The sequence below is a fragment of the Thamnophis elegans genome, chromosome 1 (assembly GCF_009769535.1).
Source record: "Thamnophis elegans isolate rThaEle1 chromosome 1, rThaEle1.pri, whole genome shotgun sequence".
Classification (NCBI taxonomy): Eukaryota; Metazoa; Chordata; class Lepidosauria; order Squamata; family Colubridae; genus Thamnophis; species Thamnophis elegans.
The window spans coordinates 86,532,630-86,560,218 of NC_045541.1; the positions used below are offsets into that span (position 1 = coordinate 86,532,630).

General features: G+C 39.4%; 1 protein-coding gene across 1 annotated transcript; it reads left to right on the plus strand.

Annotated features, from left to right (window-relative positions):
- The first annotated feature begins 1,870 nt into the window (after positions 1-1,870).
- On the plus strand, positions 1,871-22,508 carry WEE1 (WEE1 G2 checkpoint kinase). The gene is given in 17 exon segments (XM_032225119.1): positions 1,871-2,447; positions 2,450-2,763; positions 8,917-8,973; positions 8,975-9,040; positions 9,042-9,127; positions 10,566-10,632; positions 10,722-10,894; positions 15,662-15,783; positions 17,461-17,607; positions 17,975-18,001; positions 18,004-18,069; positions 18,155-18,237; positions 18,398-18,524; positions 18,527-18,570; positions 18,658-18,803; positions 21,413-21,484; positions 21,486-22,508. Coding segments are annotated over 17 exon segments (1,965 nt in total). The 5' UTR covers positions 1,871-2,170; the 3' UTR covers positions 21,577-22,508.
- Positions 22,509-27,589: the final 5,081 nt, after the last annotated feature.

Below are 27,589 nucleotides of genomic sequence, written 5' to 3' on the forward strand. Positions count from 1 at the left end.
GTGACCATGCAAATTGATTATGGTTCATTTAATAAGCTATAGGTAAAACCATGGCATAGCAAGGGGTGAACACAGCTACTTAAGCATAAAGTTAAATATATAAACATGCATGTGCCAAATTTTAGATATACATTAATCTTTATTGTGAATGAGTGAAAGTTGTAAACACTTCAGAGATGAATGCAGAAATCAGTGATTATCTGTTTCCTCTTAAGCAGTACAAGTGTTTATCATAATAGCCATTCTCAACATACATGTTGACAATTAGGTATTTGTCTTTGATATTTGATTTTAAATAAACATACATTAGAATTTCTATATTGTTCAGACTTTTAAAACCAGCCATAGTTTATCTTCAGAGACAAAAGTAAAAACGTCTTGGCTTCTGTATATTAACCTTAGATTTGCGTCCACTAAGCCCGTTTTATTTAGAATTTTAAAAAATGTTTTACATTTGGAGTAAATTCAAAGACAAACTATGAATTAACTGTTGAGTTGTAGATCCAAGTCCTCATACGGCCAGGCCAAACATGGGGACGGGGCTGTTTTGTTGCAAACGTGTTTTTCTTTCTTTCACGTAGTTATTTCAGCTGGAGAGACTGTAGAGAAGGCGCAATAGTAATTGGCTCAATGGCACCGTAGCAGGAAACAAATGGTGCAGGAGACAACACAGAAGAAAGCACTACATTGCAGTTCAGTAAAAACCCATCTGGGACCATCGATGAGACCGCATTTTGTACACGGTGCTTTCCCTCTGCGCGTCGACAATCTCACGCCTTCATATGACAACTTGCGCTTTCTTTTCCGACAAGCCTTAAAAGTCCACCATTGCCCCTTGAGGCCGCTTTCGGTTCGGTTTGTTTTTTTTTGTCCCCCCCCCCTTTCTTTTTTTTGGCTGGGAAGTCTAACCGCGGGCGTTGCCTGTTCAGGCAGGCGAAAGTCGTGTACAGGCTTTTCTCCTCGCAGTCTCGAGTTTCCGTTTTCAGCAGGGACGAAACCCTTTAAACAGTTTAGCGCGAGCAACATTCCCCTGCGGTTAACCGTTTGGAGGAGACATTTATCACAACGGTCTCAATTCTAAATGTAAACCGCAAAAAAAAAAAAAAAAAAGTTCTGGCTGTTTCCCATTGGGGGTGGAGGGGAGAGAAAAATAAAAAGCGCAAGAAAGCGATTAATTAACGCCAATGCTACGTTCAACAGACGGGGCTCCGTGACTGCAGCCTCGAGGACCGAGTAAATCCGCGTAGAAAGCTGAGGGGGGGGGAAAGGGTCTATACAGGGCGCCTCATTTGTTTCATCTCAAAGGGAATAGGAGACGTTCGGGTTTGCGCAAGCCGGTCTACATCCGGAGTTTTGCGCCCTCATTCTTTCGGAGCGTTATCGACTCAGTTTCGACGGTGGGTTAAATCATTCTGATCAAGATTGGCAGTTTTTTCGGCTCAACGTGAGGCTCGCTGATCTTAAACGAGCGCTGATTCAGCTTCCCGGAGACTATAAAACTGTTGGCCTCAGGCAGCAAAGCGCATCCAGAAGGAAGAGGCCTTAACTGGGAGATTGATGACACGTATAATGACTAAAACGCGCAGTTTCGGGCTACTTTAGATATGGGAATTCCGTCTGAGTCAGGCCCGACCGCTTGAAGCAGACTTGAAACCCTCCTTTATCTCCCCCCCCGTGCGCTTCCGCCAAGATCAAATGCTAAACTTCCAGTCACGTTTACTCCTTTCAAGCACTTTCCCCCATTCTCTCAGACGACAAACTCCCCCCCCCTCAGCCCCCCTCCACACACTCACTCCAACCCACCAATAAGCCAACCCCTCCCTCTTTCACCCCCGAATTCGCGCCAAATGATCGCTGATGTCATCACGTTGGGCCCCGCCTCTCGCCACTGGTGTTTTCAAACGGAGGGGGCGTGTGTGATTGGCCAGTGTGACCGGCACGTGACTAACGGTCGCGGGAAAGCCGCGGAGTCTGAACAGGCGATTCTGTGGGTTGGGTAGAGAGCGCCGGAGGTTTTGGGGACAAGCTGGGAACCTCGTCGGGTGACTGTGTGAACGCGCGCCGGAGGAGAGTTTGACCGCAGGGGGGCAGGATTTGGCCTGTCAAAAGCGCCTGTCTGAACGGAAGCCTCGGCAGGGAGAAAAGAGCGTGTACGATCTCGGCCACCACCATGAGTTTCCTGAGCCGGCAGCCACCGTCGTTGGCCACGGGGGCGCGGCGCCTGACGGTCCGGAGCGCTGCGGCCCCTATCCGGCAGAAACTGCTTTTCCCGGGCGGTGGAAGCGACTGCGAGGAGGAGGAAGAAGAGGAAGAAGGCGGCTATGAGGAGGAGGAAGAGGAGGGAGGCGGCAGCAGCGGTAACAGCACCGCGGAAGATTCGGCCTTCCAGGAACCCGACTCCCCTCTTTCGGTCAATCGTACTCCGGCTCGGTTGGAGCCTCAGCCACCGCGCAACCCGAGCAGGTTGGGAGAGAACTGGCCTCGACCGCGCTCCCGGGAGAGGAAGGAGACTCGTGGGAAGAGGAAGGCTTCGGCTCTTCGTCCCCAGTGAAATCCCCCGGAGCTTATTTCATGGCTGGCTCCCCGCCGATGAAGGGTCCTCGCCGTTTCTACGATCAGTCGTCATCGCCGCCACCGCGAACGGATACAATCCGGTATCGGGAACACCCAGATCCCAGTTCTCCTTTGCCCGAGTATCCCGGCACACCGCCGCACAAGACCTTTCGCAAATTGCGCCTCTTCGATACTCCGCATACGCCGAAGGTGAGAGAGGAGGCTTAGCAGGGCAAGGGGCCCTGGAGGAAGACAATGGTGAGGTGGGCGGAACGCGCGGCCCGTGGGCCGAGAGAAGGAGCGCCTTCCTTCTGTTGCCGGTGGAGGGCTGGGAGGAAAGGGACATTTGGCCACTTCGGCGGGACAAACAAACAGCTGGACGCTATTTTTTTGAGAGAGGGCTGGGGAAACCAACCGAGAATCGGAACCCTGTTTGGTTTTGTTTCGTTCGAGCACGTGGGTGATGTGGGAACCTCAGGCGAGTTTAGGTGGTCGATCCTCTGCCAGGCGAGTAGATCGTTTGGCCTCCCTGACCATGACCTCTTGGCCTTTTGTGTGGTCAGAATAAAGTCGGTATTGCCTGGTGTGGGGAAAAAAAAAGAATTGTTTTTCAGGGAAGACGGCAAAAGGCACTCTTGGATTAACTGCCACGCCCCCTTTTGTCTTTGTCAATTTTTCTGCGTAGGACATTTCAGAGGGATTATTCATTTGGTGCCAGGTTTAGAGTGTTTCCCTGGTGTGTGTGTGTGTGTGTGTGTGTGTATGTATGTTTGTTTTCTCCACTATTAAAGGTCTCAAATGTTAACGATGAGGGAAAGAAGCTGACCAATGCCCAACCCCTGTGGGAAGGCAGAAGACAATTTTCAAGAAGTATGATGAATTCGACTTGGAGTTTTAACCTTCAGTCTATTTAGCTGGGTCTTCCTCCTGTGTGTAATGATAAGGGTCACGTTTCACACTTACAGCTTCTTTCAGCATGTATTTGAATGTCCTAAGTGCCACTTTATCTGTGGTTGATATTTGGCTGCAGGTAGCATTATAAGAGGCAGACAAGCTCTGCTAAAGACAGAGTGGATTTAAAGTCATTAGGAGGACTTTTAAATTTTGGCAGCCCTTCATTTCTCAGATCATAAATCAATGCCAAGAATAAGAGCAATTCCCCCCCCCCCTGCTAAACACTTTTATCATAATAGCTATGTAACAGATTTGCTTGCCTATTACAAAAAACTTGGCATCTTGGTAAGTCCTGCCCACAGATTGTCAGTTAAGATTATGTAACTAAACTAAAATTTGTAACAAAATAATTTCCCTCATATTGTGAAGTATGTGGTAAATCCACTACAATTGGCTCACAAAAGTACTCAACCTTTATGATCCTAATGCTGACCTTCTGGTTTGCTTAGTGATTTTGGAATGTTTACTTTCCTGAAAGAAATCAGTTCAAGGATCACTCAGTATATTAGGAAATCACCCTTTTTAAAAGAAAGAATAATGGAGAAAGTTTTGTGATTTTTCTAAGCAAAGCATTTACTTTAAAATGTGTAAAGCGTCCATGAAAGTTTATGTAAATTTTATATTTTAAAGAAATCTGAGAGATGAATGAGTTGATTTTGAGACCACAATTGTATGCTTGTTCTGAAAGTGATGTATTGCTTTTCTTAAGAAAATGGTCAAGTTGTACAAAACTGTAGAATCAATACTTTTGCAACTGACTAATTTTCTGTTGATATTTATGTATCAAGCCCTCTAAATTAGTAATAACAGCATATTGTGAGGCTGTCATTCATACTATAAAATTAATGTTTTGCTGTCAATACTGTATGTGTAAGATAAAGCTTATCTTAAAAATGGAAGCCTATTAGATATTTATCCCACCTTTATTGCTTTATAAGTAACTCAAAGAGGTGAACATATGTAATAATCTTTCTTCCTCATTTTCCCCCCAGAACAACTCTGTAAGGAGGGAAGTTGGATTTGATAGTCACTCTGCTGGCTTTCATGCCTATTAAGATAATCTTGATATTCCAAATGAATTGGAAGGAAATATAACTATGATTTTACTTATAGTAAGACATAACTGAATTCTAGATTGGATTACTGATATATATTCAGGAACCTATGAAGAATCGGGGGAAACTTTAGATGTATAGAAAAATTGTATGTGCTTTGCATAGATTCCATTGGAAATCATACTCATGTTTTTATAACAGCTTTTGTTGTGAGTTTGTGAATATGTATAAATGGTTTGCATTTAGGATATTAGTCATTTATACTCTATCCTAGATATTTCAAGACCTAAAACAAGGGGACTGCAATCATTTTCAATGGAATGTTGTGATACATATCTTCCATATAACCTCTTTAGTGCCTGTCACTGGTGTGGTAGAACTGAAATATGGAGGTTTGAGTATTTTGAAGAGTCAAATGCTTGTCCTAAACTTTGCAGAGGCTCTAAATATCTATGTTATCCCTTACCTTCACCTGTACTAGGTATAAAGGACACTGTACGTTTTCTGGAAAAAAAATATTTGTACCCAGTTTGGGAAATCACAATTGATGTTGGAGATCAAAGTTTGCCTGCCTCAGCCATAACAATGCCAAGGAGATAATTCATGATGTTCTAATAATAGGGCTGTGCTGCATATAATATTGCAATTTTCTGTAGAGTTTAACTAGCTGTTAATAACAATAAAATTACTATAAAAGTGAAAATTATGCAGTAATCAGACAATATAAGGCTCAAATTATGCATTAGTTATAACAAATGACTCTAGTTTGGTCTTGCTGTAATTATAGGTCACAAATTAGGTACAATATTTTTAAACCACTGTCAAAAAAGGATCAGAGCTTAATGCATAATTTGAGTTTAAAGTGTTGTACTCAGAATGTATATATGTAAATATCACATGGCTTCTGTGATTAGAAAGACTGGGTGTTTGGTAGTGAAAATACCTCATTTTCCCCAAACAATGTACAGCCATTGATACTTCACAGAAGTACTTGGCCAGAGAAACTAATGAACTGACTTAGATTTGTACAGCTTCGTATATTTATAATGACCTTATTTTCTGGTATGTGGCAATACTTACAGATAGTCCCTCAATTTATGATCACATTTGGGACTAGGATGTCCTCTGCAAAGTGATGTGATCAACACATGACTACACCCAATTTTATGAAATTTTTTTGCCACAGTTATTAAGGTGAATCCGTTTTTCCCCATTGATTTTGCGTATGGGAAGCCACATAGCAATCACGTATCCTAGGATCTTGCAACCATCATAAATACATGTTGATTGCCAAGTGCCCATGAACATTGGATGGTCGTAAGTGCAAGAACTAGTTATGAGTCACTTTTATCAGCATTATTATAACTTTGAAAAGTCACTTCACTAAATGAATGGTTATAAGTCAAAGACTACCTGTAGTGCATTTTGGCTGATCTCAGAAAGCTAAGCTTGTTAGCGCTACTTATTACTTGGATAAAGACTCACTAGTAAATTCTATTATTAATTGATTTCCTGCATTGTTACTGATAGAAATTCTTATTATTGCTTGCTACATCAGTATTTCATATTTATCAAAAGATTCAAAGTTTCAGTAAGTAGAACATACATAGAATAAATATACATATAAAGGTGTGCATCCAATCTCAGCTATGAGTGGATTTGTATAGAATCAGAATATGTAATCTGATTAATGCGTATTTTAAATTTACTTAAACTGATGAAATCTGAGTTGTAACATTCTTCTGGCCAAATCGTTTACTGATAGAATAGGTTCATGAAGGTTAGAGTGTATAATTATTGCTGGAAATCTAGATTCTGTATATCAGTTCTGATTTTCCATATGGACATCTTGAAAGTGAGAGGGGGAAACTTTCAGCTTTCTTAAATTTATAAGATCAGTTCTATATTCCTTCAGCTATTCTAGGTTATTTGATTAAGATGAGTGGAATCTTCTACAATTCTGAAAAACCATCACTCAGGACGTTGAAGTCCCAGGAAGGATTTATTTAAAAAGCGACAGAACAGAATACCAATAGGTATCACCTACAGCTCAAGCTACTGAAATACATTATGAGTAAGCTATAGCCTATATTGGACAATGACAGTGCACATTTTCTGTATTGATAGGCCATGCTTACATATGGACAAACACCAGATGCATATGAGCACAAGAAACATGAAAAAAAAATGCAAGCATGAGTACACACCTTGCAATAAACTAGGTGTATACTTTGCTCCCATTTCCACATCAGCAACACCAACAAGTACACAGACAAGATGAGGGACGCTTTCACTTGTTATTCTTTCAATGTGGTATATACTGCAATTCACCTCTGGATTCTACTTAGGACAATGGGCAAGCTTGCACAAAAGAATTAATAGGTATCCATTTGACTCAAAACAAGAAAAAAAGAAGAATATCAGAGCATTTTAAACCATCCAGGACATTCTAGGAGCAGTCACCATCTGGTGGTCCGAGAGAAAATTTTGTGGTCTGCAGAAAAATTATTTACATTTTTTTTTTGCATTAAATCAGGGGTCCCTCAAACTATGCCCCTTGGGCTGGGTACCTGCAATGAACATTGTGTTACTGCAGAGAGTCTCCACTTCCTGGGTCTTTTTGTGTGGGGTCGAAGGGAGGCAGAATTCTGACTTGGGGTCTGCTTCAGCCTCCTAGTGTGGGCTTTGGATGAAGGCTGGGAGGAAGTGGCCGCTGTTGGCGAAGAGCAGAGGGCTTGTTCCAGTGGGACTGCAGCATGGCCTGGAACTGGTTGACCATCTCAAGTCCACTGAGCCTCCAGGTATTGGTACCTGGCCTTGCACTCCACAGGTCTTCCCTCTGCTTGGAAAGCCTATGCTCGTAATCCTCATGAGGTGCTATCTGCTGAGCCTTTCTCAGTCAGATACATTTGAACTTAAGCTGTTTTGCCTACTCTGTCTCATGGTGACTGCTTAGCTTCAGCAACTGCTTCCTGTTGGGCCCCGAAGGAGCCCGGGCAGGCACCTGAGGAGTGGTGAGTAGAGGCTGGCAAAGCGCCCTCTATGGTGAGTGAACATCAGTTGGCCACACCCATGCAGGTCACATTATCATCTTGTCACACCCACCTAGCAGTCACTAGGCAGATCATATTAGTGGTCCTCTGGGATTTAGTTAGTGGTCCCTGAGGCCCAAAAGGTTGGTGACCCCTGCTCTATAACAGACCTCAGTGCGACTGTTTTGGAAAAGCGAACTAAACAGCATCATTGAGTGAAAACTTTAGACAAAAGTTTTAGACACCCTATCTTGCCCCAATGTAGTCCTATATCAGTTGGGCCCATTTTATGCATTTGATGAAGTAAGCAGCAGCTATACCTTTACTAACATTGGTTTATTAAAATATTATTAGCACTTGTTATCCTAAAATTGGCCAAAATTTGCTAGAAATTTCAATTTTTGTTTCATTTTTGAAATAGTCTCATTGTTGCAATATATATTATATTTAACCATTAGCCATTAGGAATAGTGTTCCTTCCAATTCAAACGAACAAGAAGATGAGAGTAACATTGTAAAGGACATGAACTCCTATAGACAAGTGTAAAACTGACTGGCAAAATCTGCCACATGCCCAGAGAGAAATTAAATGAGTTAGTGGGAAAGGCAGACCTTTTCACATGCCTTACAGCCAGCTTGCCCATTGATGTCCTGATTTTTAAATAAGCCTATGTTTACATGGCAGGATTTTCTGGTGAAAAAAAAAAGGGGGGGATTTTATTTCTGATTAGAAACTTTTAAAGACTTAATACTAAGCATGTATTATTTATGGTTTTTTACACCGTATCTTGGCTTCAGTTCCAAGATGTACAGATAGAACAGGGGAACAGCAAGGGACCAATCCCACGGTTCCTCTGCTGGAGAAAACAGAGCTTGGGTGGCCGGATGAAAGCCCTCCTGAGCTCTGCTTTTGCTGGCAGAGCACTCGGGCTGCTACAGGCGCCCCCAACACGAATGGAGTTGAGCTGGCCATGCCCTCCCTGCCCCCCCAAGATCAAACACAACGCTGATGCGGCCCTCAATGAAATTGAGTTTGAGCACCCATGTGACAGAAAATAACTTATCTGCCTGTTAAAATAGCTAAACTCATAGCTTGATTGCAACTTAACTCTGAAAATAGCTGAATATTTTACAGTATTTCTTCCCATAATGATTTGTTTTGTTCATTGTCAGAGGAGTTATGCATTAAGAATAACACCAGAAGCCAATTTCTGCTGCAGTGTGTCAGAAAAAAGCACAAAGAACGGTTTATGACAAGAATATGGATGTATTTACATTTTAAATGCTCATTATTTCGTTAAACATATTGTATTGGTTTTCAGAGTCTCCTTTGTCGAGCTGAAGGAATGGGCTCGAGTTCAGCTAAACTTCGAGGTGCGCTCTCTCTTTATGAATGTTGGAAAACTAGTAAAACAGGAATGTGATACAGGACAAGCCCCTCATGTGCAACATTAATCCCTTTACTCCAGACTCTGTCTTTCTTCAATCTTCGGTTGGACAGGGTCGAAGGAGAAAAGAGAACACTTGTAATGAGTGAGTATCAAAATTGATCTTTGATACTCAGGGATATTTAAAAAAATTTTTTTAAAAAAATTGTTATTGAGATCTTACAAATGCAACCAATTTCATTATATATTTTGTACAATGACAATAAAAACACGATATCAAAGTATAATTCTGCAATTTGTGTTGTACAATCTGTGTTATACTTAACAACAGTCTTGGCTAATCTGATCTGCCATACATTATTAAAATATAGTTCTTACAATCACCAGCCAGAGGCCTACCTTGAGAAATAAAATGGATTTGTCCATATCATCTTACTGATTCATAGTGAACAATGAGTAATAAATACTATTTAATAGTATTAATGGGAGCAATAGAGAATTTCTGTGGTTGCCTGAAGAAGTAAAAACAGGATTTTTAGAATTAAAGTAGATATGAGCTTGGGGTAGTTTAGTATGTGTATTTTATTAAACTAATCTATGAACCTGAGATCAATTATAACTGCTTTATACATTGACTAAATCAAAATGGTTTGTTAACAAATTGTTGGCTTATGTATAAACATTGTTAATAAAATATATTTTATGATATGTGAAATCCCGTTATTGTATATTGAATCATGGTGTCAGGTCTTCGAATATGATTTAGCAAAACATTTCAAACCATCTGTATTGAAAGCAACAATAACTTAAATTTACAATGAAGCTCTCACTTTCTACTATGCACAGAAAAGGAAAGCTAAATGTTAGTTAACGAGCAAGAAAGTAGAACCCAAGTTTATGGAACATGAGTTCTGGCTAAACCAGATGGAAATTGATTCCTACCCCCTGCAAAAAGCTAAGTTCATGAAACTAGGACTGATAGTCAAAATAAAATCATTATGTTAAAACGTGTCACTGTTACCAAAATTGCTACATGTTTAGCTTCTTTGCTTGGATTATTGAAGCCTTGATTTCCTATGTTTATTCTAAGCTATTACTTACACTGATGTGGAGATAAAGAGATGTTGGACATTATATATCAGGAGAAACGAACTGATTGGTTCTTGGTTAGAATTGCTAGCATAAATGTTCTTATTGTTTAAGAAAGGAGCTTATGGCCAAGCTTTTTCCTATGGATCAGATTTCTATTTTTATTTATTCAAACTAATTAAAAATAATTGCATTTTGTTTAATTTATATTCCTATTCTTTTTTTTCTTTTAAATAATTCCCTTCCTCACTTGCCTTTTCACTGCTTCACAGAGATATCTTATTCTGGTCAAATGCTGTGGTATCAGCATAATATAATAAGAAACAATTCTACCTCAAGGAGTGAATTTCATTTAAGATTCTCTGTACTCTCCTAGCATTATTCTTGCCCACATGTCCTCTATCATCTTGCCTCTGAATGAATGATTATTACTTAGAAAAAAATCTTGGAAAGTTAAGATTTCATTGTATTTCTGTATATTTTTATATATTTAGCTCCTATGATGAGGACATGGAAGCAAGTGATGGAGAACTTGAGGATGAAACTGTCAGACCTGCCAAGGTAAAATAAATTCCATAAACTTTCTATTTCTAAATGAACACATTGCAGTGACATTGAATTTAGCAGTGTTTATTTCTACACAATTTTAGCGGATCAGCATAACAGAAAGCAATATGAAATCTCGATATGCCACAGAATTTCATGAATTGGAGAAGATTGGTTCTGGCGAATTTGGTTCTGTATTCAAATGTGTGAAACGGCTTGATGGTTGCATCTATGCAATAAAGCGATCTAAGAAACCATTGGCTGGCTCAGTTGATGAGTAAGTATTAGTAACAATTAAATGCAACTATATATTTGGAACAATCCTAAATATAACTGACTATATAACTGACTAAATATAACTGACTAAATAACTGACAGTAGCTCCTTTCTAGGGATGTACAAAATGTGCCATGAACAGATCAGTCATTTTTATGTTTCCTGACATGGATTCAGAATACAGATGTTCTGGGCTGAATTAATGGAAAAGGGCAAGGTTGCTATAGTAAGTAAGGAAGTTGTCTGGAAAGATTGGGGCAGAATAGATACACCAATTTTGAGCAAGTTGCAATTAAATGCAAAGTGCAGTTCCTAAGCAAAAGCAAGGATCTAGAAAATTAGAGGTTAGGGGAAGACTAGCACATAAGCTATGAAAAAAATAGGAAAATTGATAAGGAGCATCAGGCTCACCATATTTACCCCATTAGACCTTTCCAAATTTTGTTCTAGGATTTGATTTGGCACTACCAGAAATGGGCCAGGCGTATCTCTAATTCACAAATTTGTTTGCCTCATGGCAGGAAACATTATTTCCTGTACATTCCTATGAGTTTGGTTGAAGTTTTACCTAAATTGCATCACACATTCTCCTGTGCTCTGCTTGGAGAGTCCAAGTATGGGTTATCTTCAGTCTATTTGGCCAGAGACTGAAGAGTTAAAAGCTTGGCCACGCCTCTTCCTTTGGCTGCTTCCTCAATTTTTTTCCTCAGTCTGGCTAGAGGGACTGATTTATTTCTTCCCCTTGTTTTGAGGAGGCAGAAGGCATTGGATAAACAATCTCCAAAGCCCCAAAACAGGCAGAAGCTGATAGAATCTCCAGACTCCAGTGGCTAGGCCCCAGATCTCTCAACCTTTGGAGATTGATTTGCCTTCACAGATTCTGGAGGATAGTCAACTAGAATGGTCACCCAATACCAGTGAGATGCATCCCTTTCAGGCAGTGCCTTATGAGGAAGATTTCGTTTCTCTCTCTTGTCTACCACCTGCATCTGCTGCTACAGCTATCATGCCCGCTGGCCTTTCAGCTACCTTTATTCCCAAGAGGCAGGCTTTCGCTCTGGGGAGGATCCAGCCCCTGCTCTTTCTCAGGAATGACATGCCATAATAGCTGAGACCATTACACAGGGCATAGATTCAGCATTGACCCAGAGAGGTATCCTGAGCCATCCTCCAGTAGGGATCCTTGCTTATCTAGTCTGCAGTTGCAGCCCTCCAATTGGCTTACCTCATAGGCAGGATGCCCATTCTCCTTCCCTTTGCAGTGAGGTCTTGATCATGGGTGATGAGGAACCTGGGGAGCAGGATTTATTGGAGGATGAAGGCCTCATCCCAGAAGGACTTCTTTTCACACGGCTGTTTTATCCTGCCCTATTTAAAACCCTACCTTTAAGGGCCAAATCAACGGCCAATATGGGAGTAGGGGGCTAGACCCACAGATTCGGTTCCAGTTCCACAGGATCCTAATTCCCTTCTGTTCACAGAGCTGGTGATGGAACAAGAGGTTGTTCCTTCCCCTAAGTTATTTATCGATGTCATCCAGTGACAGTGGCACCACCAGGTGCCATCGCAGCCCCTAGTGGGATTGATGGGAAGATGTATGGGGTAAGCCAGGAACTTGAGGAGCTCCTTAAAATTGCAACCCCCTTAGCCCCCTTGTCCATCCTTTCTTCCAACATAGTGAACACCAGGTTACTGCAGGACATTAACCGGTACCCCAGGGACATCAGGGAATAGGATTTTACTCCATCCTTTTCCTGGTTCTGAAGGCCTTGGTAGGATGGAGAGCCATTCTAGATTTGAAATGGCTCAATGTACATTTAGCGTACAAGCAAATCCTCCAGTCCATCCTAGGTTGCATCAGACAGGGAGGTCTCTTAACATCTATAGATTTCAAGGAGGCTTACCTCCATGTCCCAATTCGGCCTCCTACAGGCAGTCCTCAGGTTCTCCTATGCAGGGCTCCACTTCCAATACCGGTCCATGCCCTTCAACTTTCATTGGCCCCCAGAACCTTCACCAAACTACTAGTGGTGGTGGCGGCCCATCTTCGGGAGCAACTAATCAGAGTACAATGCTACCTGGACAACATCCTCATCCAGTTGTCGTCACCGCTTCAGGCAGGTCGGGATCTCCAGATCATGGTCCAAGTACTCCAGAGTCATGGATTTTCTTTGAACGTAGAAAAGATTCACATGAATCCCTCCACCAGACTTCTCCATCTGAGAGTGGTGATCAACACGAGACCTGCCAAAGTTTCTCTTCCCTGGAACGTCGGGCCACCATCTGATCCATCGTGAGCAGGTCACATCTCGTCACAGGTTGCAGGTGCTTCTTTCCCAATTGCTAGGGAAAAATGATCTCCTGCGTAGCCATCATTCCCTGGGCGAGGCTACACACACAAACCCTTCAATGATTCCTGCTTCCACATCAGAGGTCCAGGAGCAGCAGTTCCAAAGTCAAGTTCCATGTCCCTCTCAGGATGAGTCCGCTCCCTGAAGTAGGGGAAGTCACCAGCCATGGCACAAGGACACCTATTCAAGGAACCAAGCCGTTTGAGCATAACGTCAGACGCCAGTCTCTTTGGCTGGGGGGGGGGGGGGGGCTCATCTCCAGTCCTTCGTGACCTAGCGGCGGTGGGCACCAGAGGACTTTCAGCACAACATCAATTGGCTGGAGTTGAGAGGAGCACATCTGGCACTCCACCACTTCCAGCCACAGATATCAGACAAACACGGTCTCTTGCTCACAGACAGTGTGGCGCCAGAGCACATGTAAACAGGCAAGGGGGCACCCATTCCAAGGTGCTCATATGAGAGATGAGGCCTATGCGTGGAGAAGCACATCCTCTCCCTATGGGCGGAGTACATCTTGGGAGCCTCCAACACCACAGGCAGACTGGTTGAGCAAGACTATCATTGACCAGTCTGAGTGGACACCTGCATTCGGACCTGTTCCAAAAGCTTTATGAGAGGTTCAGCCACCCAACAGTCGACCTGTTTGCCAGCCCGGTCAACGCACACCTCCCGAGGTTCTTCTCCTGGTTCCATCCTGAGGAGCAGAAGCAACCAATGCTCTCCATTGTCCCTGGCCTCCTGGTCTCCTCTCGCCTTTCTTCTCCCTCCTCTCATCCTGAGGGTCACCAGAAAGATGTTGTTGGAGGGGTCGGAGATTCTTCTCATGGCACCTTACTGGCCCAGGAGGCCGTCCTTCGGCGATCTAAAAGGACTGTCCATATCTCATCCTTGGAGGATACCCCAGGACAGGATCTCCTTCAGCCAGGGGCTCTGGAACGGCGATGGCATTACTTGGATGTGAGGGTGAGCTCTGTGTAAATACATCAGGAGAATGTCCTCCTTCAGACAAACGGAATCTCTGTTCATTTCCTTTCAGCTGACATCTATGGGGAAGAGGGTGACACCATTTACTATTGGTCACTGGATACGAGCCTGTATTGCCATGGCCTACAACCATCAAGCCAGGCTCTTGCCAGGTTGGATTACAGCTCATTCAACTAGAAGTGTGGCCACTACAGCTGCTTGGACTACACAGGCATCAATTGAGGAGATTTGCAGGGTGGTGACCTGGGCCTCTCCAACGCCCTTTATCAGGAATTACAAACTGGACATGTTTGCTTCAGCTGAGGCTTCCTTCGAGAGACGAATGCCACAATGGTTCATACAGAAGTGGGGACCCTGGACCAGCCTGTTTCCCTCCCTTGAGACATTGTTTGTGTATGTCCCATGCTTGGACTCTCCAAGCAGTGCATAGGAGAAAGACTGTTGTCTTATTTGAATGGTCGTTCTGTGTGCGCTGCAGGAAAGTCCAACTCCACCTGGGGGCCTTCTAGTCCAGCGTAAGGAGGTGGTTGATGCATCAGAGACACTGTGTCTTCTAAACCACACCTTCATCAAAAAACTGAGGAAGCAGCCAAAGGAAGAGGGGTGGCCAAAACTTTTAAGTCCTCAGTCTCTAGCCAAATAGACTGAAGATAACCCATGCTTGGATTCTTCAGCAGTGCACATAGGACAACAGTGCATTGCCATGATGACAACCTATGGCACGCGTGCCACAGATGGCATGCGGAGCCATATCTGAGGGCATGCGAGGCATTGCCCTATGTCAGTTGCAGAGACATAGCCAGCTGATTTTCAGACTTCTGGAGTGCATGGGGAGGCCTCCTGAAGCCTGTGGATGGCAAAAAAACAGGTCCAAAGGGCCCACCGGAAATTCAGAAATGAACTTCCGTTAGGCCAATTGGATTATTTTTCATCCTTCCCAGGCTTCAAGAGGCTTTCCTGAAGCCTGGAGAGGGCGAAAAACAGATCTACCAAGCCCAAGTCAGAAAACAGGCTGTTTCTGGCCTCCCAGGGGTGGGGGCAAGGGGAGGCTGTTTTTGTCCCCTCCAGGCTCCAAGAAAGGCTCTGGACCCTCGGAAGGGTGAAAAATGGGCCCACCGGAAGTCAGGAAACAAGCTGTTTTCACCCTCCCCAGGCTCCAAGAAAGCCATGCATGCATGCATGCACAGGGGGCAGCGGGATGTTTCGCGTGCACATGTGCAGTGGGGCAGCAAGGGGCATTTAATTACGGGTGTGTGCACGTGCTTTTGGCACCCGAGGGAAAAAAGGTTCTCCATCACTGCTCTATTGCATTATGCATTGTAGTTAAAAAATATTATTACTTTAATGAAATGACCAGAATTCTACGTATTTGACAACTTAACATTTGATAATAACCTTTAGTGAAATTGTTTTTTTCCCCAATATGATAGGCAAAATGCTCTTAGAGAAGTTTATGCTCATGCGGTTTTGGGACAGCATTCACATGTAGTCAGATACTTTTCTGCTTGGGCTGAGATGATCATAATGCTTATTCAGAATGAATATTGTAATGGTAAGTAAACTTTTGTTCTAATGACTGTGGAAAAATGCCTATAGTAAGTTGTTAAGCAAGTGGCTTAGAAAGGTAAATATAGTATATTTATTGTCTGTTACAGATTTGTCAATCCTTGTTACTTAAAATAAAATATCTTACAAGATTTAGTAACAATTGAGGATTTCAGTTTCAGTAATTTGTACAGGTGTTTGAGTATGTGATTACAATTATGACAAAGGAGAACAAAAATGGAAGAACTTTGATACTTTAAATCAGTGTTTTTCAACCTTTTTTGTGCAAAGGCACACTTTTTCATGAAAATTTTTCATGAGGCACACCACCATTAGAAAATGTTAAAAAAAATTAACTCTGTGCCTATATTGACTATATATAAAGTAATTTTCCCACGGCACACCTTACACTATGTCACGGCACACTAGTGTGCCGCGGCACAGTGGTTGAAAAACACTGCTTTAAATCATCAAAGCTGCATTATAATAAATTTATGCATATTGAATAAAATGAGACAGGAAGCTTTTCTTTCAAATATTAAAAGAAAACTTTTTCCCCTGAGCTCAGAATAGTTGTCTATTTTGTTTGATGGATCTATCATCAAGGCTGATTATTTCAAATTTCCTGACTAAAAAAATAAAAATATTGTAATACTGTAGTTAGTAATTGACTAATGTGCTTCAGGTTCAACTGAAACTGTAAAATTAAATATTGAAATACATTTTCTCTGCTGCTAATTTTGTTTACATTAATTGTGAGCGACCCTCAAAATGTACACATAAAGGATTATCTTTTATTCCACAATGGAAATGTCGGGTCCGCTGACAACAGGAATTCATACGGAAGCTGAAATTTATACTTCTCGTTGTCTTACTACTACTTAGTTTTCTTGTGAGCAGGCACAGCTCTGCACTATAGTTTCCTTAATTTTTTTTCTTGCCTTCTGATCCAGTGATATATTTTAACAATAGGCAGGATTCAGCCCAATCAATGGAAAAAGTCACACGTGGCATCTATGAGGCATCTATTGATGTAAAATAACAGAGGAACTTTTGAAGCTTTTGAAAAAATTAAACAGACTGTACAAGCAAATGTGACTCTTAATTTACACAAAAGAAATGTTTTCTTTGCATATCAATAATTGTTAAGTATTTCAAATGTTTTATATACATTCATGAGCATCATTTAGACAATCTAGTTAATATTAATGTTAATATCTCCTTATTGCATAGAGTTAGAGAAGCCTAAAAATAATAGGTTTTCTGAGATTATTATTAGTTTGTAATTCAGTCATTCCAATTCATAGTTTTGGCTCCCACACTATTATTAAAAAGCATTTGATTAAAGTCAGGCTTATTTACATTTGTGAGGATTTTGTAATTCAGTTCATTGTGAACTTGTACTTTAAAAAGCATAGATTTTCCTTGTGCTGCTTGCATTTAGAGTTAGCATGAATATAAAGTCTGAGTTATACTTCCCATTTCTTCCTTATTGTGAACTCAGTAGTGATCTTAACCACTGTGCTTGGAGCTGTTTGGAGTAGAAGGGCGTAGAAATACCAGCAATAAACAAATCCATTCTGTAAACATATAGCTTCTATAAACATTATGATGCCAAATATTTTTGAGAACAATTATTAAATATTACATGCTAAAAATAAGATATCATTAATTTTATATGCAGGTGGCAGTTTAGCTGATGCTATAAGTGAAAACTATAGAAATATGCGTTACTTTGGTGAACCAGAATTGAAAGATTTGCTACTACAAGTTGCTCATGGTTTAAAGTACATCCATTCAATGTCACTGGTGCACCTGGATATAAAACCTAGTAAGTACTTTAAATCTGATGTCTTCATTGTAACAATTTAATGTTTTTCCATGATGAACATACATGTACAGTACAGTAGTAATGAATAGTGAACCACACCTTAGCAACTGAAACTTTTCAAATCCAACTACAGAATACAGTGTAAATGTTCTTTTTTGAAACATGTGGTTGGCCAACTGTTGTATTTGTTTTGGAAATATTTTTGTGGGATTAAGTTGGCTTGCTTGTCTTTAAAAGTTTGACTTCTTTCCAAGGAAGCTGTTAATACTAGTGTACATTATTGAAAGAGGCACAAGAGAGCAGTGAGAAGTCTACCTCTGAAATTAATTTATATTTTGATACATTTTTAATAATCTATTCTTTGTAGGTAATATATTCATATCTAGGACTTCAATTCAACTACTATATCTGAAGAAGGAGATGAAGATGAATGGTCATCTAGCAGAGTTGTTTTCAAAATAGGTAGGAATACTAGAGTGGTATCTATTAATGCAAACCTTTTTTAAGTTTGAGAAAGTAATTTTTTATCCTTTACTGTTTAATAAAGGTGATCTTGGTCACGTCACTAGAATAGCCAGTCCTCAGGTGGAGGAAGGAGATAGTCGTTTTCTTGCCAATGAAGTTTACAAGAGGTAATGCACTTTTAAATTATGGCAAAACAACTAACTTTGAGTATTAATCTTGATTAGATTTACAGAAGGATTGTTTTAGATTTCTGTTTCTATAAACAGAGCTGGAATTTGGGAAAAAGATTGTTTAATTTGGTGTCTTTTGTATGGCGATTTTTTTTCAGAACTATAATTACTTGCCAAAAGCAGATATTTTTGCATTGGCATTAACTCTGATATGTGCTGCTGGGGCAGAACCATTGCCAGCCAATGGGGATCAATGGCATGAAATTCGACAAGGAAGACTACCCAAATCCCACAAGTTCTTTCTCAAGATTTATTAGACTTGCTAAAAGTAAGTTTAAGCATATATAGCAACATACATATTTCCTTCATATATGAAAATGAAAACATTAATCAACGAATCTTTAATCTATTTCAGGTTATGATAAACCCTGACCCAGAGAAAAGGCCCTCAGCAGGTGCTCTAGTTAAGCATTCTGCATTGTTATCCACTGCGAGAAAGAGTGCTGATCAGCTACGAATAGAACTGAATGCTGAAAAGTTCAAAAACTCTTTGTTGCAGAAGTAAGTTTAATGTATACTATACCTATTTTAGTTTTAAAATACTGTAATATTGATAGTAAACAACTGTCCAACAAAATAAAGAGGTCTGCAATTTTTCTAAAGCATTAATACATAAGGATTTGAACTAGAACATCAAAATTTTGGCTTTAGAAAATAACTCAGGGTGCCAGTACAGAAAGTTGGAGTGAAACTGTGATTTCTAAGTGTTTAAAGACAATGTGTTCACTTGCTGTGGAAAGATCTTTGTGTTCCCAATAAGAAGAAAATGGATAGGTGATTGTTGTTGTTCTGCAAGAGGTATGCTTATATCACCTTTTTAAAGAATGATATAGATGAGCAAAGTCCATCCTGATTTTCATCCCCAGAAGATGGATGGTTTTCTAAAGTATTATCAGTGTAGTTGATGAAATCAAACCCAAAGGTAATTTACAGAATATAAATAGAATACTATAATCAGAAGGAAGGTGAGAATTCAGTGAATGTTCTAATTGAATGTGAAAATTACCCATACGTGTGGCATGCCAGGTTGCACCATGAAAATGAAAATGACTTGTTTTCTTTATCAATGGAGCTTGAAATTGATGATTTAAAGGAAGTGCCTCCAGTGTCAGAAATAGCATGCTTTTCAGTCTTAATAAATTGGGATTATCTCATGGATAATGGCATCTGTACAAAATCGTACTCATGGAACTTAAAAAGCTTTCAAATTTTGGTAGGAAATATCCCCCATCCTGCATATATCCTGAAACTCATCTACAGTCCCCTCATCCATCCCTCTGTTGGTTTGGCAGCAAAGGATCTGTTTTTTTCTTTAGTTTTATTACATGATTCTCCCCTCCCCCTGCCCGCCAAATTCTGTTTTTTTATTTTATTTTGTGATTCATGGATTTTTTTTTCAATAGGGCTCTTAAAGGAGACCTGATTGGCTCAAAATTGCAAGGTTTTACCAGTAGTCCTCGACCTACAATCACAATTGAGACCAAAATTTCCATTGCTAAGCATGACAGTTAAGTGAATTTTCCAGTTTTGCAACCTACCTTTGTCACAGTGATTAAATGAATCACTGCCGTTAAGTTAGTAACATGGTTGTTAAGTGAATCTGGCTTCTCCAGATTGTTAGAAGGTGATCACATGACCCTGGGACACTGTAATGTCACAAATATATGCCAGTTGCCAAGCAGCTGAATCTTGGTCACATGACCATAGGGATGCTGCAATGGTCATAACCTGAAAAATTGTTTTTTCAATGCTGTAACTTTGAACAGTTACTAAATAAAAGGTTGTAAGTCGAGTACTACCTAATATACTTATTGCAGTCCTTTCTCCTTCCTTTTGAAAATGTATTAAATGTGATGTAAATTGTCCAGTGCCGAGTGTGTAAAGTTGGAATAAGTTTAAGAGAGGAGTATAAAGCAGGGTTATTACAGAATATGCAAAACAATATTGGGGAAGTAAGACAACAAATTAAAACATTGGTATTAGTGTGGATATAGCAGTTGGTTTTTGACACTTGCTCACAGCCTCATGAAGGATTGAACTACAAGAGCATTTCAGTGATTTTGACCAAATGACCTAAGTTAGGGCTAATTCTGAAAACTCTCCATTAGAGTCTGGCAATCCAGGACAAGTAGGAAGGAAGAAGCATTGGTGGGTGACGGCTTGAAGATTTCATCAGTGACAGCAGCAGGAGAACAATCTTGGATATGGTAGGAAGAAGCAGCATGAATGTTGTCAGGCTGCTTCCAAAATACATATGAGGCTGGAACATCCTTCCAGCATTCATGGCGATATTTGAATTTGGGGTTGGAGCCTCACCTGGTAAGCTGCTGGTTGACTGTAGGGCAGAGCAAGGCTGTCTGCTTAAGAACAAAGTCGGATTTGGTTTGAAAACTGATGGAGTTCTGTGTAGAGTTCTTCAAATAGTTAGATCTCTGGAGGTGTAGCCAGGGTGACTTGATTTTTGGACTTCAGTAGTGGATTAAATAGAAAATTGGTTCTTGGATGTCATCCTTCAGTGAGAAGTAGAAGGATGAATAAATGAGTTGCAGTGCCATAATCAAGGTTTTGTATATTGGAGAAGGATTGATCTGAGAGGATTATATTGAGAGTGGTAAGAAGGAATCCTTGTTGCCTATTCTGTTTAAATGGCCAGGAAGGAATGTTAATTGATAAGAGAATGGTGGGTTGTAATGTAAGAAAATAGTGGGGTGGTTAGGGTGAGACTGTATAGATATGATTTGGGATGTTCTAGTATTATTATGTATATGAATAGTGGCAGGAGTATGATCAGAGCAGTTTTTCTTGGGGTGGTGGGCACAAGAGAGAATAAAACTGGTTGTGAAGAGTCAAGGAACATAAGATGGGATGTTACAAGAATGATTCCATAGGAAGAGCGATCAAATTAAAGTTGGTGTGAAAAGAAGTAACACAGCCCAATATACAGGGTGTTATGAATTACTCCATCTCAAATTAATCATGTTGTAGAAAAAGTAAAATATGGAGATATGCCATTTATGTTATACCTTTGTTTCAGATTCTTTTTAATGATTTAGATACAATTTCTGCAATATATCTGAAGGGAAATAACAGATTTTTTACCCTCTTTGCAGGGAATTGAAGAAAGCACAAATGGCAAAGGCGGCTGCTGAGGAGCGAGCACAATTTACAGATCGAATGACACTAATCTACAGCACAGAGTAGAATTGCTCGTCTTACTGGGAAAAAAATGAACCGTTCAGTTAGTTCACAATATACTAATGATTCTATTTCATAAACTGACAAAGAAGATAATTGATTATTGCTGATTGAATTAGGAACAGTAGAGAGGAGTCTGTTCCTAAGTTTCTATTTAGCATTGTCAATGGTTTTATAAAGAACCTTATGCAATTTGAATTTTAAAAGATGCAGTTAACAATCTTTTGTCTGCTTCTCTCAATATTTAGAAGTTACATTCAAGATCTCATTTTCTGGAAAAATAGCCACCGCCAAGTGAAATGGAGTTCTCCTCAGTGCTGTGTACTCCCTAAATGCATTTCTAGAGGGTTTAGGGATGTCAGGAAAGGGATTCTCATGAGTAGATTTGGGAGATGTTTTGTGGGAGTTGAAGAAAGGGAGATCCCAATGCACAAAGGAAGGCTGCTCAGAGAACACTGGATGGAGCCACTGCTGAAGAGGCTTTGACTATAGTATATATTATATCATCCAGACCCAACCATTGAAATGGTGTGCTACTTTTTAGTTTTAATGCATCGTTAGAAAGGCATTTTCCTGATAATATAAAGAATTACTTTATAAATTGCTCCATCGGGGCATGGAGATAAGAAGTGCCATGGAGAAAGTCTAAAGGACAACAAGCCAAACCATACCTGCTGTCAGGTAAATCTATTGTGAATTTATTCGTTGGAATCAACTGGGAGCACTTTGTTAGGTATTGTTGCAAACCACAGGAGTAACCTTGTGGATACATGCCATGTGAAACTGCTGCTATTTTTAGTTTGTCTTGCTGTAAACTGTAGCATTAAAACAATCATTGTGTTAATGGGCTTTCTTTTAAAAATTATGTGAAAAAAAATACCAGAGTTGCTCTAGTGAAAGCAGCTTCCTTCTTTGAAGCTAGTGTACAGCACACCAATTTTATATTTGAATTACATTGTTAGTGGTAAATGTCTTTTTTATAATTGTTTCTAATAAAAGTTGTCAAGTTAATTCCTCTTCCTTTTCTACCTTCTCTTCCCTCCTCTATTAATATGTGAATGTCACTGTTCATGTGTTTCACTATTGGTACATATATACTGTTTAACATTTTTCAAAATAATTGTATATAACTGTTACATTGTGCAACATAAAAACTGTAGTTTGCAATTTCAAAAGATTCTATTCAAATTTATTTCAATTTTAGTTAAAAGAATAATATAATCGGTACCCTAATAATTGTTTCATATTTCCCAAATAGAGTGCTATCTATTACTGGCTTTTGGTTTAAACCAGTTTCCTACTTGAATGTTTCACTCTGTTTTAATTAGCATTGCATCAAATATTAAAGTGCCACTTGGAAATTAACATTGTCTTTTTTGCGGGAAAGAGGTCAGTTTACAAAGATTACACCTGTACCATTCTAGAAAAACATTCCTAGGTCTGCTTAGGCCCATTGATGCAGTCCTGCTGTTCAGGACAGTATGTCTGCTGAGGTAATGCCTGATGCTTTCGAGACAGGATGTTAGCTTTCAGTACTCTTCATTTCATCCTGGATAGTGTGCCAGTTACAGTATACATAACTCCTAGTTAGATAGATGCAGGTAATAAGGTTGCCCTATTAGATTGTCTCTGATTAGAAATCCTAACTTTCATAGCATATCATCAAGATACTTGGGATAAAACATGACTGGCTGTGCTGTACTAGTTAAAATGCCTACAATGGTGGTACCGTCTTTAGCAAGAAGATAAGTTATAATCAGATCAATATCTATAGGTCCAGCTGGTGATGTCGACAGCATTTGGAAAGTTGCAGTTTGGAATGAAAGGGGAGTAAATAGCAAAACATGATTTCAGGTGAAATGGAAATAAAAATGTGAAATTAAAGGGAAGAATATAAATAGACTTGAATAAAAACTCACGTGGAGTGGTATATATATGAAAAAAGTTAGTTATAAATTAAAGAGCAACATTATCTAGTTGTACGTGCATATTCTATAAAAGTAAGAATTCCAAGATGTATGTTACCGTTAAACACCAGTGAATGAATGGTGGTGATGAAAGAACTAGGGCCTATTTATTTTATTTATAGTATATCCGGATTTTAAATATAAGCTAAGGCTCTCGTTGTTCTATTGCAAATGGAAAGATGAGAGCATACATAAAAACTATGGGCCAATTCAAGTCCTAAAAATTAATGAGATTGGTGAATATCTGCTTATAAAAGGAACTGTTCCCACTTGGTAATAGAAGCACAATGTTTAATATAATATGAGTAAACTTGGAAAAGGAACGAATAAAACATTTTCATGATGAACTATTGAAACAATGAAAGATAAAAGGATAATGAGAGATCCTAATTGTTGGACAGACGGGTAGCGTGAGGAATCTGTCTTTGAAAAATTAATCTGAAAGAAATGAGTCAATGTAGTATAACTAGGAAAGTAGCAATATTCATTTTCCAACAGAGTGAATGTAAGAGAAGATGTGGAAGCTGCGTGAGACTGGAAAAAAAAGATTGCAATAGAGTTGTGCTATTAGGAGGTAGGAAAAGGAAGGGATGCTGGATGCAATTCTGAAATGAAAGGCTACGTGCGAGAAAAAAAATGCCCTCAGTGGAATTGGGACCAGTAACACCATCATTAAACAACATGATCATGCCCAGCTTAGTATTAGTTCCAGATGCAGTCATTAAGTGAATCACCACAGGTCATTAAGTGTGCCATGAGAGTACAACCTGTGACTTCCTGCCAGCTTCCCCATTGACTGCTTGTTGGAAGCCAACCGTGAAGGTTGCAAATTGTGATCATGTGACCAGGAAACACTTGTAAATGCCCAAATCATGATCGTGTGAGTGGGAATTCCACAGCTGCAACTTCAAGGACTGGTTGTAAGTATTTTGTTCATTAAGATTTAAAAGGTGCAAATGTTTTGGAAGTGGGTGAGGAATAAATGAGACCCCAAGTGGAAATGGAATTGAAAATGATAATAATTTGGGATAAAATTGCAATAAGGGGTTCTAAAGATGTATTTTGTCTACTTGTTTGGGAATTGTATGTTAAAGATGAATCAAAATGAATGCTAAAATATATCACCAGAAGAAAAAAGACAGATTTGAGAATGTTGGTAAATAATGTATGGTGGTAAATTTCAGGAATAGCTATAATTGGAGGAATGTTAAATATGGATATGGTTCGCTTATAGAACAACTCTTACCTTGTTTAATATGCATTTACCAATCAGCATGAGGATTTAAAGAATAGTCCTTTTGTTTCCCTATACAAATGAATGGGTAAGTAATAAGATTGAATGCAAAAACTATAGAAACAAAACAGAATTCCAACTGAAGGGTATGTGAGGTGCCAACAAAATTTGGAGAGTGCCGTGCAGCATATGCATGCCAGAATTTTGTTCTTTTGTTCATTGAAAAATCTATGATTATAAGAAATAGTTGTACTTGATTAAGAGTAATTGGATAAAGCAAATAGATTGGAACTGTGGAATGTTTGAGTAACTGAAAAACTGTTGTTGCCAAATATAGTAAGAGGGTAATAAGATAGAAATAAAGCATACATAAAAATACATGAATAGTTCATTAAAGAGGGAGTAAAAGATTGATTTAATTCTCTGAATAGTCCATTGCACTCAAATCTGTGGTACTTAATCTATTATGATGCTCAAACACAGATGCCTAAACCAATTGAAATAATTATTTTGGCATGCTTTACTCTGCATACGATGGACAAGTAATTCTCCTTGCGCTGGGCAGAGAAAAACTTTTCAAGAATTGTTTCATAAATTTATTATGCCATTGACATTAACTTTAGAATATTAATTAGCTCTGAATGTGCTCTGATGCTATTTAAACATAGTAGTTAATATGTGCATCTCTATAGGCCTTCAATGCTTTTGACACTGAAGATATAATGCAATTCAGTGAATCACATATGTATATCTTCAAATACCACACATCCTTGTGCTGGTCTGCTGTTGCTTAGGATTTGGCCTTGCTGCTTATGGAGATAAAGTTTCCAACGAGCTAAACATCTGGAATTATATTTACTTGTCATCACATCACACTGTCCTTCAGCTAAAGAAACCTTCCCTCATACTATTTGTTTCATCTTAAAACTATACATTAAAAGTGTTATTCCCAAAAGAATTATCAGTATAGCTTATAGAACAAAATACGTCCAATCTTTCAGTTCCTCGTAAAGTCTCCAAGACAGCTTATCAATTATGAAATTCATAAGGGCTTTTTTTTGCTAAAATCCAACAAAAATAAATCTTTTTAAAAAGATAATAGTGCTATAAGGGAGAATTAATCCTAATTAAAGGCCCAACTGAAAGTCTAAATAATTGTTACATTAACAATCAGGACACTAAACAACAGAAAAGATTTGTTCCCCATATCGTTTGGATTTCTACTGTCAATTAAATCAAGGCAGAGTCTCTATAAATACCTAGCCTTATATGTGTAAAAGCAGATATTTAAACATTCTGTTCCTAGATGATACATATTAATTAGGTGCTTTATTTTAGATGACTTTCACATTCAGTCTATGCTGCTACCTAAAGTTTTGCCTTTAGGTTACTTTTGGCTACCATAGGACAGCTGAAAACAGGGTTTAAAGAGATAATAAACAAGACTCTTATTTTAAGATGACTATGAATTAAGCTCAAAAAAGATCCTATCAATCTAATTCTAGGCATATTCAACGGAATTTAGTATTATCCAAAAATAATCAATAGTATTTTATCCTTTTCTCCTCCTTTCCCCCGTTTTCCCTATTAAGGATAATAGGGAAGGATAATGGGAAGGATGCATGGAAGACTGATCATACCTTCCAGTAGCCTGAGGAAAATCTTACTTCCATAAATGGAATCAGACCATCAGATTCCATCCATTTACTCATGTATTACTCATGTGCAAGGCCCTAAGAAATGTGCAAAAGATAGAAAAAATCTTAACAATGACTTAAAAGTATATATTCTTGGGTACACAAAGAGCTACAGTACTAGGTTTAAGGACACTTTGTTTAACTTACATAATGCATTTTCTGATAATTAAGCTGTTCAGGGAAAAGTGATTGTCATCTGCCATAGCTTAGTGAATATTTCCTCCTGAAGATATGAGTCACCATTGAAAGACTATGAGACAATTTCCCTGCCGGTACTTAAAAGGTCAGAGTGCAAATAAACTCCTCCAAATGTTAGATTAGCAGTATTAACATCTGTCTTTTGTGAGAGTACAGCATGTACTTACATTAAAACAATTGCATTCATTTGTAATATTTGCCTCTATGTTTATGGAAGACCCATTCTTATGATTTTAATGGGGAAAAGAAGGAAAAGGATAATACTCTGCTAGCTCGGTATTGAGCCCACAAGATCATTTGTTTATTTATTTATAAAATTTATTGGCCACCCGTCTTACCACTGGGTAATTATCAATTTGGGAAATATAGAATACTTATTTTTCCCCACCTTTAAATCACTCTTAGCAAAAAAAAAAGTTCAAGCAATTTCCTAAGGATTTTTTTCATAATGGTTGACCATTTTCTTATTTATTTAGTTATTAGTTTGTCAAACATATACAAGATAGCAGGTATAAATATGAACATGGACATGAACAAAGGGAATGAATACAAATAAATGGGGACAGTAGGACAGGGACGGTAGGCACACTGGTGCGCTTATGCACACACCCCTTACAGACCTCTTAGGAATGGGGTGAGGTCCACGGTAGACAGTTTGAGGCTGAAGCTGTGGATGTTTGAAGATGTAACAACGGAGTCAGGTAGAGCATTCCAGGCATTGACCACTCCGTTGCTGAAGTTGAATTTTCTGCAATCGGGTTTGGAACCGTTTACCTTGAGTTTGTATCGATTGTTTACCCATGTATTATTGTGGTTGAAACTGAAGTAGCGGTTGACAGGTAGGACATTGTAGCAGACAATTTTGTGTATTATCTTTCGGTCCGAACTCAGGCGGCGCAGTTCCACATTGTCCAAGCCTAAAATTTCGAGGCTGGTGGCATAAGGGATTCTATTGTGAGCAGAGGAGTGGAGTTTGCTAGGCTGAAAAGACTAGAC